We start from the raw sequence: 17,378 nt of genomic DNA, 5'->3' as shown, positions 1-17,378 counted from the left end.
TGGCGACTAAGACTTTATTTTCGGTAGCCATTTTCAATGAATTTGTCGCCCGTTGGCGACTGGCGACACCTAATCTACAGCTTTAGACCATAGGAGCCCCGAAAGATATTTAAAAACGCATATAAATGCTTTACATAGTTACATGATAGACAAAGGGCTCAGGGGCGTGCACAGGGGGGGGAGAAGGGACATCTGTTGACATAGGCCCGAGATTTTAAAAATGAGTGGTGAAATATACGTAGAGTCGTAGGGGTAAACAATGTGGAAGGGGGCCCATAAAAGTCATTTGTGACGAGCCCCAAAATTTCTGTGCACGCCCATGAAAGGGCTCCAAAAAGGCATTGCAACGGGCTGCCAAACCAGTAAATTCCCTACTGACTCACACTGGAGGAAATTATGGAGCAAAAAAGTTTATTTCAAAATCATAGTTACTAAAGAAAAATAAGAAAGTACTTACGTGAAAAAATCACTGTGCCTTCTCATTTCTATTTCAGCCATTTCTTGCTGTATCTTTTTCTGTCTTTCTTCTTCATAAAATTTCCGCATCTGATGAGAAGTTTAAGGTACATATAAAAAAATAAATTCATGACTACTATTTCATTTCATTAGTTTCGAGTCATCAGCGTAAGAAACTTTTGAAAATCGAAAAAAGCTAGCAAAGGTGTTAAGACTTATAAAATCTGTATTAAAAACTTTGCGGTCTGAAGATAGAAAAAAAGGAAACAAATTAGAATGAAATCATTAACAAAATTAAAATATGAGTGACGCATGGAGTAAAAGTAATTTTGTCATGCAGATGAAAATGAGCATTTTACGTCCGTTATTTCATTCACATCTAAAACGGTTCCACACAAAAAGTAAATTTAGCAGCGAGTGTCGATTGCTGTAAGCGTTCATTAAAAGATCTGTGTTCGCGTTTTATCTTAATCAGAAAAAAAGTAGGATAGATCAATCAGTGAATGAACACTTAAGCGAATTTTCATTTTCAAAAATTCATAGCATCGTTACAAATTGTAGTATTTCCTGCATGACAGTAAAATCGCATTAAATGATGTACATAGTTGTTTTTCTTTTTTATGTAAGAATTTTTATGGTTCTGCGTCAAGGCTTTTTGGGGGGTTGAAATGAAAAAAAAAATGCTCCGACCCTGTGAATGAACACCCCAAGCCAGTGGACAAACACAGCATTGTCTGGTCGTTTACTTTCAGGAAATAGGTTAAAGGGAGTTATAACTTCCAATTCGTTTTTTTTAAAAAAAGCTTTACTACCTTATATTTTCACCAAAAAAAAAAAAAAAAACGAACGGCTTACACCACCACGGCACTGGGTGGTCTTCATTCACTGGTTGATCTACCCTATACATGTTTTCTTCTTCTCCTTTTTGGTATTGTAAAGAGGGAAGTTCGATGGTCGAAGACCCACCGTCGTCATTAAAGGGGACTGGGCGACGTTAAATATGCTCGTGGTCTCAATGTCCTCCAAGTGAAACGATACCTCTGGGGGTGCTAGTACTAGGTAGCTATTAGCTCCTGGGCTAGTTCTAAATTCTCATTAACTGTTCGATCCGGTGATGGTGCTGCCATCTATCTATATAAAATAATGGAGGCAAGGCACTTAGTATGCAGTCTTCGACATAAATACAGTTGTAATCAGTTGTGACTCTGAATAGGAATAGGAAAGAGGGAAGTTAGAGTAGCCAATTTATCCATGAAAAAATTATGAAACCCTATCTAAAAATAATAAATTTAAAAAAAAAAACGAACTTTTCACTTAATTGGGGTGTTTTTATTCACCAGTCGGGGGCTACCCTGCGTAAGATTGCATCAAAAGTGGGTTAGACTACATGAAAAGGGGTTCGACACGACGGTATTTTGAATATCACAAAAAAACAGTTCCGTTGTATTTGTCGGGACTGCACTCAATTATATGCTACAAACAATAGCATACAACTGTCGAACCTCGTTTATTCGAACGCGCTTAAAACGAATTGCTGCTAAATTTGAAATCCCCGTCCTATTGTATTTACACATACAGTGAAACCTGTGTAAGTTGATCACTTGTGGTGCACTACTTTAGCTGTCAACTTAAATAGGTGGTTAACTTATAAAGGTTGATTTACATGATAAGGGTTAATTCCGTGCCTGAAAAAAGCGGCCAACATAGACAGGTGGTCAACTTACAAGGGTGTTTAACTTCACATGTTTTACTGTAATACTATTTATTGTTTTTTTGATAAGACGAACTACGGTTAAGACGAGTAAATTTCAAACGTTTCTCTGAGTTCGTTTTAACGAGGTTCGACAGCAATAAAAACTAAGTTGAAAAGCGACTAAAATCTTACAGCATCTTCTTGACGCTTCCTCAAATCCTCCTCTTCGATGTACTCTTTCTCCAGATGCCGAATCGGACTGCGGTAGTGTATGTTGACTTCCGTTTCCTGGTACTGGTGTGGCGATGCTGAAGAATAAAAAAAAGACACCCTCGTTATCAAGAGAAAGTACGGTGATTCATTACGGTACAGGTGCTAGAAAGTGTTTCAGAATCCCGCAAGGAACCCATTGAAAGCGCAAATTAAATAATAGCGATAGTGGTAGGAATCGACAACATGCCAGGTGTTTTTTGGCACGACAAGAGAGAAGCGAGATTTGGACTATCTCCAATGGGGCGTTCGAAAAGAAAAGAAAGGAAGAGATGAATGCAAACTCTCTTTTGTATTTCTTCAACTCAATATAGCACATAGGAAATTTATCCCTAGTAACTGCGCACGTTCCCATTCAATGTCATAGAGATTTAAACCTCTATGACATGAGAAAACTACTAAGAAAATTATTCAGTCAAAAGAAAAGTATTAAGATATACGTGAAATACACCCTGGATTTAGCCCTGGCTAATGGGCGGTAATTTACTGAATATTAAGATATAGTTTTCAATAATAAACTACACGGGTTTTTCCTTCAACTTTGGTTTTCTTATATAAACTCTGTACCTCAGAGTCAGAAGGACTTAAATCACATTATGATAATTTTACAGGAGAGGGGGAAAACTTTTGTTTCCGGTCTACGCAAAGGATGGGACGCACGCTCTTTTAAACTTGGTAAAAAATTGAAAAGGATTTTTTTTAAGAACGGGGTCGTTTCCAAAATTTAAAAAGTCTTTTTTCTGAAAGAGCATGCATAAAAACATAGAATCTGACCATTTTTTAAATAATTTCTTCAAGTTTAATATTTTAAAAAAATTACTTAAATCGGTGCTCTTTCATCGTTTAACGCTTCTGCCGATAACATAACACATGATGAAATGCCATTCAGTGTTGCCATTTACGGTCCAAAATATTTAATTCGCATCTTTACTCACGTGTATTGGCAACGATATGGTTGATAGCAAGCGTAGAGCGCAATTGTAATTCGATTCTTGATTCTCTCATAACGTAGAAATGCGGTAGAAAGATGCGCCATAGTGCGTCATTTGTGACGACATAAAGACTACGCCTTGTTTAAAGAAACGGACATTTTCAAAAATTAATTAAAAAAATAACTGTTGGGAAAATGAAAGTATTTTCTGGGTCCATGATATTATTATTTTTTTTTTTCTTATTCTATCAATATCAGTGACAAAAAGCACTACTTTTGGCTGAAGGAAACAACCCCATTACGTTCTCACGGCTCGATGCGAACTAGGCTTCTACAAACAATGTGCTAATAAACAGAAAATCGCAATTTTTGGACTCGCATCCTTCTGGCTCTGACGTACAGAATTGTTGGATGCATTGCTTTAAGCATTTTTTGCATTTTTCAAATTTAGTAGTGAATTAAGCAAAAAGCAATAAATGGGCATCAAATTAGGAAAATGTAGATTTGTATAGGAAAGGAAAACACACAAAACTATGCTTTTTTAGGGAGGGAAAGCTGAGCTTTTAACCAATTGATTGTTTACTATTACCCCTTCCCTCCCTTTTTTTTCAACTTTTAAACCTTACATTCAAATTCATTGTTTTGGCTGAGTTTCTTACTTATTTATTCTATGCCTTTTATTTCCATTATTCCCCACCGAATCATGTACAGATTTTAGCATCTCTCTTTTGGTTTCTATTTTAGGGCTGAGTTCTTGAGTTGTTCCTTGAAATTCGTTAAACATCTTTGTTTGCATAATGAGAGCGAAATTGCACGTAATTATAGTAACCAAAAAATTAGTTTTCTTCGGAGAGAAAAATACAGTTGAAGTAAAAGAACAAACATAGCCGTTGCAATACGAAAGAAGTACAAATAGTAAAAGAAGTTAGTCCGTTGCAAATAACTAAGTAACAATTTATGACAGATATTGATATGAGGTTTCGTAATAAAATGAATAAGAAGAAACTACAATTTATTCATTGATGTGCAATTGACAAATAACATATCTGCCTAGAATCGGCTTACAATTTTTCTTTTGTAAAGATCATTAACATAGGAAAGAACATGCAAATTGCTGGTTAAAAAGAGTGAGGTGAATCTAATGTGGTAACAGGTAGTGCAGAAACACCAAGTCCTTGTTGTGAGTGCAGAAATACCAATAAACGTGCGTAATTGATTGCGGTGCATGATGCATTCGTGCACAGGTGCTAGTTAATACAAAAATAAAGTCTTATTTTTAAACCTGGATTAATATTCAGCATCTTTTTCTTCATGCTTGCTTCATTTCGAACATATGGCCTTGGACAAGAGTTGTAGATTGAGGGAGGTAGCGCATTTTTAGATGCCATTACACATTTCATCGCAGGTTGCTTGATGTTGGTAGAAATATTGGTAGTTTTATCACACAATCCAACAGACCTATGAGTTTTTCGTCCATTTTCTGGAAAAGTGTAGTTATGAAAAGAATTCCACTCTCCATCTTTGCCCGATATGAGGCACTGATGGAAGAAGCTGCAGTTATTCGGTAATTTGTGCGTGTTGAAGGGACTATCTTGCTTAAATTTGTTGATGTGGTTTCTAAGCTCGTTTGATTTCTGGAACTGAGAAATGAGGTTATGAATTCGTTTTTGAGCAAAGCAGTGGGATGTGTAAGCATACGGATCAAATTTTTGCTTACCGCTATAAACATCAAATGAACTTCCACTTTTGTGAGGCATGTGAGGGACAAGTGGAAGGTTTTGCAAATCGTCAGCACTTCTGAAACTATTGCACAATTTTGTACTGGATAAACTTCTTGATGCAACTTTAAAAGCTTTCGAATTGGTTCGATAAGTTCCAGAAACCTTTGCGACTTGATTAATATCTGTTTCAAATATCTGCTTCAAATTTTGCACGGAACCGAAAGAGTCAGCACCAGATTTCTTTTCAGCAGTGGTAGTCTTCCTCTGCAATTCCAAACATTGTAAATTCTTTGGAACACTTTGGGAGCGAGAGAATTTTATAGATCCTTCTAGTTTTTCCTTAATTTTTGAAACTATGCCCGTTTTTATTGGGAAAATGGATCGCTTAAATTTATTTATTCCAGTATTATATCCCTTTAAAGACGAAGGTTTATCATCATAGCTATTTGCCATCTTATCAGACATGGATGTTGAATCAGAAGCTGGTTCAAAACTCAAATCAAGGCAGGACATCGCTCTTTCTGGTATATAATGCGGAGATAAGAAGCTTCCACTGTCTGATGACAAATCGCAATCAATGTTTCTCAAATCACAGCAAGACAAATTTCTACTAAATTTTCCATTAAGAGACATATTATTCGTTTCCTTGAGATAGTTGTCGTCAGATTTGTCCAGATTCGTCTGTGAAATACTTTCGAAGTATTTCACTTTCTTACGAACATCTTGGGTGACTGCCAAAAAGCGCAAATCACTGATGGAGCTACATATGCTGGATGCATATGATCTCATATTGAGACCTGAGCTGTATTGAAAAGTTTCAAATTGCTTGAAAAAGTTATTCCCAACAACAGAATCAGTCCGTTTAAAAGACAACTCCATTGGAAAACTGAACAATTCTTTTTGTTCCTTTGTTTCAGAGGCACGTTTATTGTCATTATAGAAATCTTGTTCGAAATATTTTCGCTTAACTTCAAGACACTGTTGAATCCTCAAGCGATGCATATTGTTGTATCTTTCAACCAAGCTCGAAACGGAAACATTGTACCAAAATTTTTTACACTGAAAAGCAGCTTGAAATGAAGATTCTGAAACATCCTTGCGCATGGGACTTTGAAAATATTCCTTTAAATTTTCAACAGAAGAATGCCGAAATCGTAAACTTCTGTCTGAGTTGGTCACATGAGACACTTTTCTCCAAAGAGCATCATATCTTTCAACATCTAAACAATCAACTACTTTTTTGTTCTCGTAAGAATAAATATCCTTTTCCATATTTGAAAAAAAGTTTTTCAGACGGACGAAATTTCTAGACTTTGAGGCAGTTCTCAACATTGATGAAATATACCTGTGATACAAAGCAGCATTTTTACCGTTCATGAAAATATTTTTTCTGTTTTTCAGAAAATCCTGTGATGTATTAATCACAGAAAAAGAACCGAGCGACTTTGTGTGCTGAGCAGTGTTGCACATTTCATTAGATTTAGAAAATCCGTTTTTCAATTGCGACTCAGCTCGTGAAATTTTCATTTTAGTTTTATTATAAAATTCTGCACAGCCGTTCGAAAAATGCAAATGAGACAAAGAATTTTTACCATATTTACAGTCAGAGTTTCTCACTATATTTTCGTTGTGACTTCTAGTAATGTATTTAAATAACGGGTCAACAAATGAAAGATCAGAAAGAGATGAAGCAGTACCTAGCTGGTTCTCTCTAATAGAAGGAGCTATAGATGAAGTAATCTGTGTCAAAGATTGCTTTTCATTAGTACTTAAATCTGTAACATTTGTGAATGCTTTCTCGTTAAACCCTTCCTCTTTCCCAAATGAGGATAAATTACATCCATATAGTTTCAAGTACAGTTTGAGAGGATTAACATCAACTTTGCAAAATTGCTTGGTGCCTTCTTGAGGAACTGAGTAAGCCACTCTTGGTTTCTGGTTACTCGGAGTAACATTCGAAGTACGAACAACTGGTGGCAGTATTGTAATCATTTTTGACAATGCATTTTCTTCAATATGAGACCCGTTATTTCTATTATCAGAAACATCAGTACCATTTTGTAGTAATACATTACTGTTTATTGAACTTAATGTTCCACCTCCAAGAGAAGAATTCACGTATTCATCATTCACGTCTTTCGAACCTAAATATTTTTTGGACCTGCTGCAAGCTATGGAGATATGACTGAAGTTACTATGTTTCTCAAATTGAGCTTGAGGACATGGTAACGTAGTTTCATTTCCGTTTATCTGGGAATGAATATTATTGAGCGAAGGGATATTATCATTGTGACGAAATTTATTCTCAAAAACACTGATTTCTGACACATTTTTGAAGTTCTTTGAGCTTTTCTTTTGAACGCATTCAATGACATCTCCACTGTGGCTTTGAAGAAAGTACGGCAAACTTCTACTTTTGGATTCATTCCACAAGCATTGAAATTCATGTCCATGGTCACACTCAAATTGCTTTATAGGGTAGCTGAAGCGTTCTGAAGATGACTTTGAATTAACAAACGATGGAACAGAATGAGTTGATTGTTGTTTTGGTTCTATACTTAAAAAATCTGTATCTAGGATCAAATTGTGAGGATCATGATGCTGAGGATTAACTTGCAGACGACTAGGACAATTTTCAGGACGGTTTAATTCCTCTGATACATTATTCATAGAATTAGAACATGAACTGTATCTACCACTATTATATTCTACACACTTACAGGGATCTAATTTGCTACAACAAAAATTCCTTTGATCATAATCAGAATGAAATTTATAATAATCATTGTGTGCGAAATCACACCTGTAACAAGTTGATGGTACACTTATCTCAGAAGAATCACCTGTGTTCTTTTGGTTATAGTGTGGCTTAGCGTAGTTCATAAAATAAAATGGCACAGAGACATCATCAGGAATCACTGAACAAGTGTTCGAAGTGGTTTTATAATTAATGCGAGGTTCATCCTCTTCACCACAGCGGAACACTGCAATGTGATTATCGTGGAAATCCCTACAACTTTTGTTGAACTCACTTGTATGACCATTAGCATGTTCAAAATCAGAATGACCATCCTTTTTCAAATATGAATCGATGTGATTGGCATCCACATAACAGACCGCAGCGTGGTCATTCCTTCTAAAGTCTAAATCGGTTTGACTGGTATTACTACAATCCAAATCAGTGTAATCATTATGACAAGTATCATGTACGAGATTGAATGAAATGTGCGAATCAGTTTGACAACCATTTAGAATTTTCATCGAAGAGGACCTTTTAGAAGAATGCCTTTTTGGTGGAATAGGAGCTTGTCGTGGAGTCGCCATGTTTTTCGCCTGATTGCTGTTTATGTGCACAGTTGTAACTACATTTTTCCAGTTATTGTAAGTTGGATTAGGAATATGTTTATGATTTAAACTAGGTGGTTCTCTACCATATATATGCGATGAGTAGTACGTTTTCATTTCTGAAATCAACAGATATAAAAAAGTTAAAATTATTTTCCATTTTTCCGTTAATTATACAATTGTAACTAGTATTATACCGTATCTAGGTAAGTCGTGTTTAGGTTAATAACATTCAAAGATGAACATTAGTTTGATTATCAGAGCATTTCCGATAAAATGCATCTAATAATTAAAATAATTAACCAAACCAACAGGTAACCAAATAAGACAGCAAAAAATACATGGATTTAAAAACATTCAGACATTTTCTCACTTACCTCCAACTTCAATTCATTTGCATATATTATCCTCATATAATAATACACTGAAAGTAAGTTCCACTATTTCAAGCACCAATTTTAAGGCTATTGGTTTCTTCATATTCACAACAGTGTCAGGAGCACACTTTTCATACAATGACCTACAGTCTGACGACCGATAATTGGGAAAGCAAACATCAGGTTTATAGGCGGAAATGGAAGATCTACAGTAAAATTCCGCTAATGCGAACACTAACGGGAAGATTTTTTTTTCTCGCAATAGAGGGGTGTCCGCGGGACAGGGGTTTAATAATGTTATTTACCTTGGAATCGGGGAATTAAAAATTGTTCGCATAAGAGGGGTGTCCGCATTTGGAGTGTGCCCGTTAGGAGGGGTTTTACTGTATTAGATTGCAGGAATGGTATTTTGTTCGTTACAGGTGTGTGCTTTTGCTTTTTAATTATTTAGACACAGTTTCTTAAGTACTATAATTTGTTCACAGCAATAATTCATTAAATATAAGCTATATTCGATCTACATTAGCACTACAAAAATTAATTATTTTTTTACAACATAATTTTGATCTTACCATTTTGCTGGACGAAATGAAAACATTGTTCTATTTTTGTTGCTTCCATAGAAACTCTTTCAGTTTCCCCTCATTCTATCTTAGAGAATGCAATAAATTAATAAGGTCCTTAGTGACATTGTAAACGTGTGAATCAAAATCCCATCCCCATATTACCTTCTCCCCCGCTAGATTCATTCAGATGGAATTGTCTTAACTTGGTCGATTGCCAAATTCCATATTTTTTGTGGTCAGACTGTATTCTGGTATCACTAAAACAACTTAAAAAAAATTTTCATTACCTTTAAAAACACTAATCGATAATATATTACTGGCTGTATTTGTTGAAATTTAATATATACGTTAAAAAAAGCAATACATACCAGTGGGTTTCTCTGGAGCCGATTTTCTCAATCCAATGAAAGGAATTTCGCCACCTTTTTGAATTTCTTTGTACCATGCCTTTTGTTGCTCAGGGTCAATTTGAGGATTTCGGCCTGTTTTCCGAATTAGGGTCGAATCTGATTCATAACCGTCGGTTAATAATCTGAAAATACAAAAGACAGTTCTATAACATATGCCTTCACTTTACTCTCAGAAATGCGTTGCACACTTTCAAGGATTTTTCAACCGTTAGACAAATTTCTTCATTTACGATGATTCTCTCCTAGTCAGAGACTCATGCTCAAACCTCACAAAATTTTTTTTAATTTGAAGAAAAGTTTCTTTGTTTCACAAAACAATTACTAGGAGCTTTTCACGAAGACGTCTCGGCATGTTTTTTAAGATTCGAGGATGCATTTCTGAGAGTGTTCAACAAGATTAACCCACCATTTGGTGTATACAATTAGAGAGCTTGTTCAACTCGGTTGTGTTCTATTTGAACGAATTCAGTTGCGTAGCAAGAAATTTCTTTCCGGGAGGGGCAAAAGAAATTTTTGGCTGTGCTTATTGGTAGATACAGTTGATAGTATTCAATTTGATCGAATTCTGATAAAGTTGAATCTGCCCCTACGAAATTTCCATTCGTAAAGTTGATAATCCAGTTTTACAAAATCAAATTAAGAAACTCAAAAAAAAAAAAAAAAAAATTGTACATTCGATGAACTCGCTCCGACAAAAGAAAGAAAGTTGTGAGCAACAACTATTCGCAATTAACAACAAATTAGTCTGCAATATTTCAAGAAAGCTTTTCACAATTTTGCAAAAAAGTTTCATTAATTACCAGAATCTGAGAAATTTCTTTTCTGCTTTACTTTTGCTTCATCTTACAGACAATTAAACTGAAAAGATATAGTTAAACTCATTAATATTTCCATTACTGATTACTCAATTTTTATGATTATTTTTCTGTTTTTTTGCGCGTAAAAGATTTACAACGCATTAACTGAAGCGATTCTAGAAAATTAAAATACTTAGGAAGATTCATATTTTGACAAAAAGTATTTTAAAAATCAAATTACTAAATTCAATATGAAAAATAATGCCATTTAACCGTACGTTTACAGAAAAAGCGATCTTAAGTTATTAAAAAGAGTGAAAATTAAATCTATAGCAATGTTGTAGCAAGCTGCAAGAAACACAAGCACATTAATGACTGACAAGCACATTGAATAAACTGTACCTTTGTGCATGAAACGTGAAAAAAAAAAAGAAGAAATAACGTTTAACTGCACAAAATTGTAGATTTTGCATACACGTATTTCAGGGTTAAAAGGAACACCTTTTTCAATGCAAAATCAGTGCTTATGGATGAAGCTTTGGTTGGATGCCTTTTAATCCATAATCTCATTTATTTTAAATTGAAAAAGGGATTCCTTGTATCCTTGAAACACGTGTATGCACTAATCTGCAATTTTTCGCAATTAAACGTTTTTAACTGTTTTTTTTTTTTTTCATTTAGATTGATGACATTTAAAGTTTTTTTATTCTAATCCTGTAGTTATTTACCATGAATTAACTAATTTAAAACTTCCATCATGCTTCAAATTAATTTTGAGAACACTAACTTTTGCTGGTATGCCGGAAATATTGTATTAAAAAGATATAAAGCAAATGGAAATGACATCAAATTGCCAAGCAAAGAAAATCAATGAATAGGAATGTAGTTACGATGAAGAAATTTCCGCAACGCCATAACACTTCCATTCACAATCAGATACAATCACTAGATAGCAACGGTGTCCTTATTTCTTAAGAATAATTCTAGCAAATATTATTGTAGTTGTTTCTAAGACAACCACCGGAAGACTTTTCGAAAAGGAATAATAAGTAAGGACTGGACTATAATAGGGGAAAAGCAAATTACTTCGAAATCACTTCCAAAAGTTAGAATATAGGTCTCAAAAAGTATCAAAATGCTTCCTACGGAGGAATTGATCAAACCATTTGCTTGAAATTTGAAAGCTTATACTGCCATGGGCAGGTAAACGGCAGTATCTGCAGAAATGAGTTTTCGAGGTATTTGAAGACATGTGTGGTGGATTCAATACTAACAACGGGGAAATATGAAAAAAAAAAAATAATAAATAAATGCACGAAATTACTACGTCAAAATTGTAGTTATACCTTTGCCCTTTTGACGATGTTAAGTTGTCGATTGAAGTATTTTAAATCACTGTCACAGACGAAAATTATGTAGTCTTGAACTAAAAAAGAAAGAGTTTTGAAGGAGTTAAAACCAAAATGAAGGAGTTTGAAGGGCCCTTCAAAAAAATTTCCTGAATGAAGGAGTATTGGAGGAGTTTTGAAGGAGCGTACGAACCCTGCCTGGTGGCTAAAAGTTGAAAAACAAATCTGTCAGTGTTCCTCCGTATGAGGGGACCACGTTTGGACCCGTGACGACAATAACTCATTTTCAATTAATTTTGCAGTTATGTCAATGTTCCACCGGACCAGTTATGTTGTGGTTATCACGAAACTTTCTTTTATATCTATCTTATGAATTCTAGAATCTAACGTACAACCGCTCAAATAAACGCTACTACAAAATTCTGCTATTCGGAAATGGGGGAATATTTCCATAATCAGGAAATTGGTGATCTGAATTCATTGGCGTTAAAGTTTTGACACCAGTGCCTGCACGAGAAATGTTTATTTTTTGGAATACGTAAACGAAGAATAGGGAAATAGGGGGGGGGGGAGTCACCATAAAACAACAGGGTTACGAAAATAAAATTACTCACTCAAAAATTTGACGACCACGGCAATTTCCCAGTTTTATCGAAAAACTACCGCAGAAGCAGAATCAAAGAGCGAAAATTGAAAACCATTATAAAAGCCTTGCTTAAATTTATAACAAACATTTTATTTGTTACTAAACAAAAGATGGCAACAGATAAAACTTTTAAATCATTGAGATTTTTCCAATCATTTGCCAACAACTAAATCATGCGAAAAGCTTTCTCGAGCAAAAGAAGTGAAAACATTTTAATATCAGAAAGTTTCCCGTCAAGGTATGTGACGGGTGAAAATTGCTTCTACTCTTCTACATTTGAACGAAGCAATTGCCTGTTTCGTGATATTTTGATATTTGAAACTTTAACCTTAACTTCAGTGGATTAACCATAAACTCCAGTGGACAGCGTTAATTTTCAACCACTTTTTTAATTTTTCATTCCTTTAAAACGACTGTCTTACTAGTAAAACAGTTTAGTTACCGGATCGAGTTCAGCCTTTGTCGAAATAAATCTTTTCTCTGCATGTTAAAAATTACCAAAATATATTATCAAATAATCATGCCGTGGCGCGAGTTTCATTGTTGAAACACGCGGGTTACTCGATCATCGGCTATTATTTATATGAGGACGATTTATCTTTCATTGTTGTATTGATTAAGTTACTTTGATAGAAAAAATCAGCCCCTTGGAGCGAATAGCGTCAAACTTAAATCAGCGCCTGATTCCGTGTTGACACTGTTTTTTTTTTTTTCTAAATTTTATCTAAATCGTAGCGTTACTTCTTGAGATATAGCAGTCGCAATGAACGGAGGAGAACTTTCGATTGTACCACCCCCTTGGCACCAAAATCGAATCAACTCCTATACTCTCTAAGATCTATTTGACGACTATACTTTTTGCTTGATTCCGTTCATTACTTCTCGAGGTATAGTAGTCACAAGTTACGAGAAAAAAAGGTTCGCTTGCTCATCCCCCTTTTGAAATACCGTCAAAATGGACTCAGCACGCCTCAAAACGCGCAAATCCGTGAAAACTCGAAATTCGAAAAGTTTCACGAATCCAATACTTTGTTCTATGCATCAGAGATAGAAGAAAATAAAATGTAATTATTGCTACGGAATAAAAACTTATGTACAAACGAAACAATTATTTAAGAATTGCGAAATTTCCAGTATTAACTCAGCATTTCAAACATTTTCAAAATAAAAAATAGAAATGTATATAATTACCATAAATGAATGCAAATAAAACATCAAGAAATTTGCACAGCGATTCTATATTCTACACTAAAAAGAAATTTTACGAGTGTATAAATTATTTATTTATTACTTACTATTTCATTCTTAAAATGAACAAAAATCGTACTAAAATGTATTTCAGACAAGCAGTACTTTTCGTAAAAGCATTTTTTGAATACAATAGGATATTCTGAAATCTCAAAATTGATGGGCGGAGCGGGGGACGATGCCCCACGCCCCCAACTTTTAGATACAATATCAGCAACGGTACTTACACATTTGGCCAGCGTCGTCCAAGTCCTTGTTGAGGCTTCGGACTGCTACTTCCTAGATATTCATGCTGCAACAAAAGAGACGGAAAATAAAATCGTGTGAAATACGTTCCGTTCTGTCAGAAAGAACAGTAGTCGGTGTTACGAACGCCGTGCTATTAACAACATACCCGGAGCCGATCTGACGTCAAATTCTCTCGCGTCACGCGATCAAGGAATAATGTTTTATTCCGCGTAAAAATATAGAAATTCAAAAAGAGGAAGCTTTCGCTTTTGTGAGGAATACGAATAAGTGTCTCCCTGGGCAAGAACTGGAAAATATAGCAATAATAATCTAATTAATACATTAGGTATTGCTTTTCTTCAGAGATCTAATGTAAAAACTCAAGGGAGGAAGGATCTAGTTTCTTATTTTGGAGTATGGGTGATCTTCTTTACTAATAACTAGTGATACCCGCACGGCTTTGCCCGTAATAGAAAAATCAAAAGGTCTTTTGGTTCGCCTGTATATTTACAAATAATGTGTGGTGAATTTTCTCGCCAGTTGGCGATCATCTTACGGTTCCACGTTATGATAATTTCGTATCTCGCCAATTGGCTTGTGCCCATGTTGCGGTTCCACGTTATGATAATTTCGAAATTTACTCGTCCATCTTATGATATTTGTTTTCTTAAAATTGGAAGAGAAAAACAACTACATCGAATTTTAGAAAAATCGCTTCGAAGTGCACACCCCCGTGCTACATACTAACTTTGTGCCAAAGTTCATGAAAATCGGCCGAACGGTTTTGGCGCTATGCGCGTCACAGACATCCTACAGACATCTTACAGATATCCTACAGACATCCAGACATCCTCCGGACAGAGAGACTTTCAGCTTTATTATTAGTAAAGATAAAGCTGAAAGTCTGTCCGGAGGATGTCTGTGACGCGCATAGCGCCTAGACCGTTCGGCCGATTTTCATGAAATTTGGCACAAAGTTAGTTTGTAGCATGGGGGGGTGTGCACCTCGAAGCGATTTTTCAAAAATTCGATGTGGTTCTTTTTCTATTCCAATTTTAAGAACAAAAATATCATAAGATGGACGAGCAAATTACGAAATTATCATAACGTGGAACCGTAACATGGGTACGATCCAATTGGCGAGAAAATTCACCATACACTACTTGTAAATATATAGGCAAACCAAAAGACCTTTAAATTTTTCTATTACGGGCAAAGCCGTGCGAGTACCACTAGTTACTAAATAAGAGCGCACTAATAGGGGAGAAAAAAAAAAGACAAAAAAATTTATGATGCAAAAAATGTGCGTACCCAAGGAAGCAGAGACGGAATATTTTGAATCTTGGCAGTCTAATACTGCCGTGTGCCGCTAAACGGCAGTATCTGCAGAAATCAGTTTTCTAGATATTTGAAGAAACGCGTTTTGGATTCAACACTAACAATAGGGAAAGATTAAAAATTAGACGCGCTTTTTTTCAGCAGAAACCAAATAGGCAAGCTTGTACTATAAGCTAACGTACAATAGATGACAAAAACGCAAAACAAAATGAAAAACGAAAATTTGCAGTAACTGCTCTTTACCTGCCGACGACGGAATATGCTTTGTTTACTCAACACCAAGTAAATAAAGTTTTGGAATGAAGGACTAATGAAAACTTGTAAGGTGCACTTTAACGAACTGGCACTGGAATTTAGGGAAATTGGAACTAAAAGGCAATTTTTAATGATCGAGTCTTTAAAAAGGAAAATAAACAATATCCTTGCACAAAGGCATAGCAAATAGTTGTACGACTACAAAATGGATTTCATCATAAGCAGAGGGTTAGACATTTTAGCCAGCATTTTAGTCGACGCCAAAGACGAAACTAGAGGAGTATTTTTATGGTCAATCCTTGATGTGACTGCTAGAAGTGCCTAAGATTTCTGGTGATTTTGTCAGTCCTCTGTCAATGACCAAATTCAAGAAGCCTACCACCAGGACCCGATTAAGATATCGGGGGCCCTAGGCCAGTTACTTTTTTGGGCCCCCTGTATTCCAACTTTATTACTTTTACCGTTCGTTGGCTGAAACAATTTTTGCCATAGACTAAAGTCATTTCAGTCATGTGTGAACCAGTAAATATCGAAGGCCCTAGGCCAGAGCCTAGCTGGCCTATTCAGTGATCAGGCCCTGGCTACCACACATTCTCTTAATCACTAAAAGTTCAGGCTTCTAGCTTTATGCACAACAAAGTGACAGGGGGTCGAAAGTGCTGTGAGTTGTTTTGAGAAAAGCATGGTGCGGCTGTGCTTTTGTTTGGATAGCTTTTGCCTGACTTGGGGGTTCCACTACAATGCCCCCCCCCCAGATTACGCTGTGTTTTGGGGCCTCCTTTCCCTTCCTCTTCCCTTTCAAAACAGACAGACGGACTCTCAAATTCGTGGGACTTTTTGGTACGTCATCTCTTTATGACACTAAGCAATTTAGCATAGGCCAAGAAGATTTTTTTTTTAATTTTAATGTTGAGGTTTTACTCAATTTTACTGGGGGCCTACTTTGACTGGACTATTAGTCGTCTTGCATTCTCGTAAGGTATTATGACGACTAGTAGGCAAGTTAACCATGATTTTCAATTAGAGGCATTGCACATGTTTTATTAAGATACATAAGTGCCATTAATTTGCAGGTCATACTCAGCTACATCCTACACGATTCTCATCCCCACATGCTTCATTTCAAGTACTTGGAAATCCTTACAATTGCACAAGCTAACACGTTTTGCGCTTTTTAGTGTAAGGGAAATAGAAGAAATTTCACATTGAAAACAAATCATGCTCCACTTAATTTGCATAACGTAAATGATGGACGAAAAATAGCACGAAGCAACATTTTGTTTAGTTTTAAAGCTCATTTGTATGATTTTTATTAACGCTTTAAATGCATACAATGTAATAGCGGTTGGAGTTACGAAAGAAGGGATGATGAATTTTGTAACTATGTTTTGCTCACTGCCAAAATCACGCATAAGTTTCATTAAACATTTTCGGAGATTGATGTGAAACTAAAAAGATTTGCATGCAGAAATATTAATTGAACATTTTGAATGTTTTCCTCAACTTGTCAGCATGCCCTTCTCTTCCAATACGATGGGATGGATTTTAGTCATACAGTACGTTTTTACTTTTTAATAAAAATTATAGCTGCCCGCCTTGCCTATAGAGGTCAGAGGAGTCTAACTGCGATGAGATTGTGCCGGGCTTGAATACAGGCTCACGCATGGATGTACTTTCTCTCTCCTGTCCTTGTCCCTCCTTTGCGTGAATGTGTGGTTGTGATGTGAATGGTTGCCTACCCTATAAAC

The 17,378-nt window shown here is 35.6% G+C and overlaps 1 protein-coding gene across 3 annotated transcripts in view; it reads right to left on the bottom strand.

Moving 5' to 3' along the window:
* The window catches only part of LOC129226623 (sorbin and SH3 domain-containing protein 1-like), a 104,273-nt gene that overhangs the window by 40,198 nt on the left and 46,697 nt on the right, over positions 1-17,378 (bottom strand). For all 3 annotated transcript variants that reach the window (XM_054861252.1, XM_054861253.1, XM_054861254.1), the window contains 4 exons: positions 14,037-14,101; positions 9,728-9,891; positions 2,342-2,457; positions 458-546 (listed from right to left, as the gene is read on the bottom strand). In XM_054861252.1, the coding sequence (XP_054717227.1) occupies positions 458-546; positions 2,342-2,457; positions 9,728-9,891; positions 14,037-14,101 (434 nt within the window). The remainder of the gene's footprint in view (positions 1-457; positions 547-2,341; positions 2,458-9,727; positions 9,892-14,036; positions 14,102-17,378) is intronic.

The sequence above is a fragment of the Uloborus diversus genome, chromosome 7 (genome assembly GCF_026930045.1).
Source record: "Uloborus diversus isolate 005 chromosome 7, Udiv.v.3.1, whole genome shotgun sequence".
Classification (NCBI taxonomy): domain Eukaryota; kingdom Metazoa; phylum Arthropoda; class Arachnida; order Araneae; family Uloboridae; genus Uloborus; species Uloborus diversus.
Note: the sequence above shows the minus strand (reverse complement) of the source record. Positions and strands in the feature narration are given on the sequence as shown.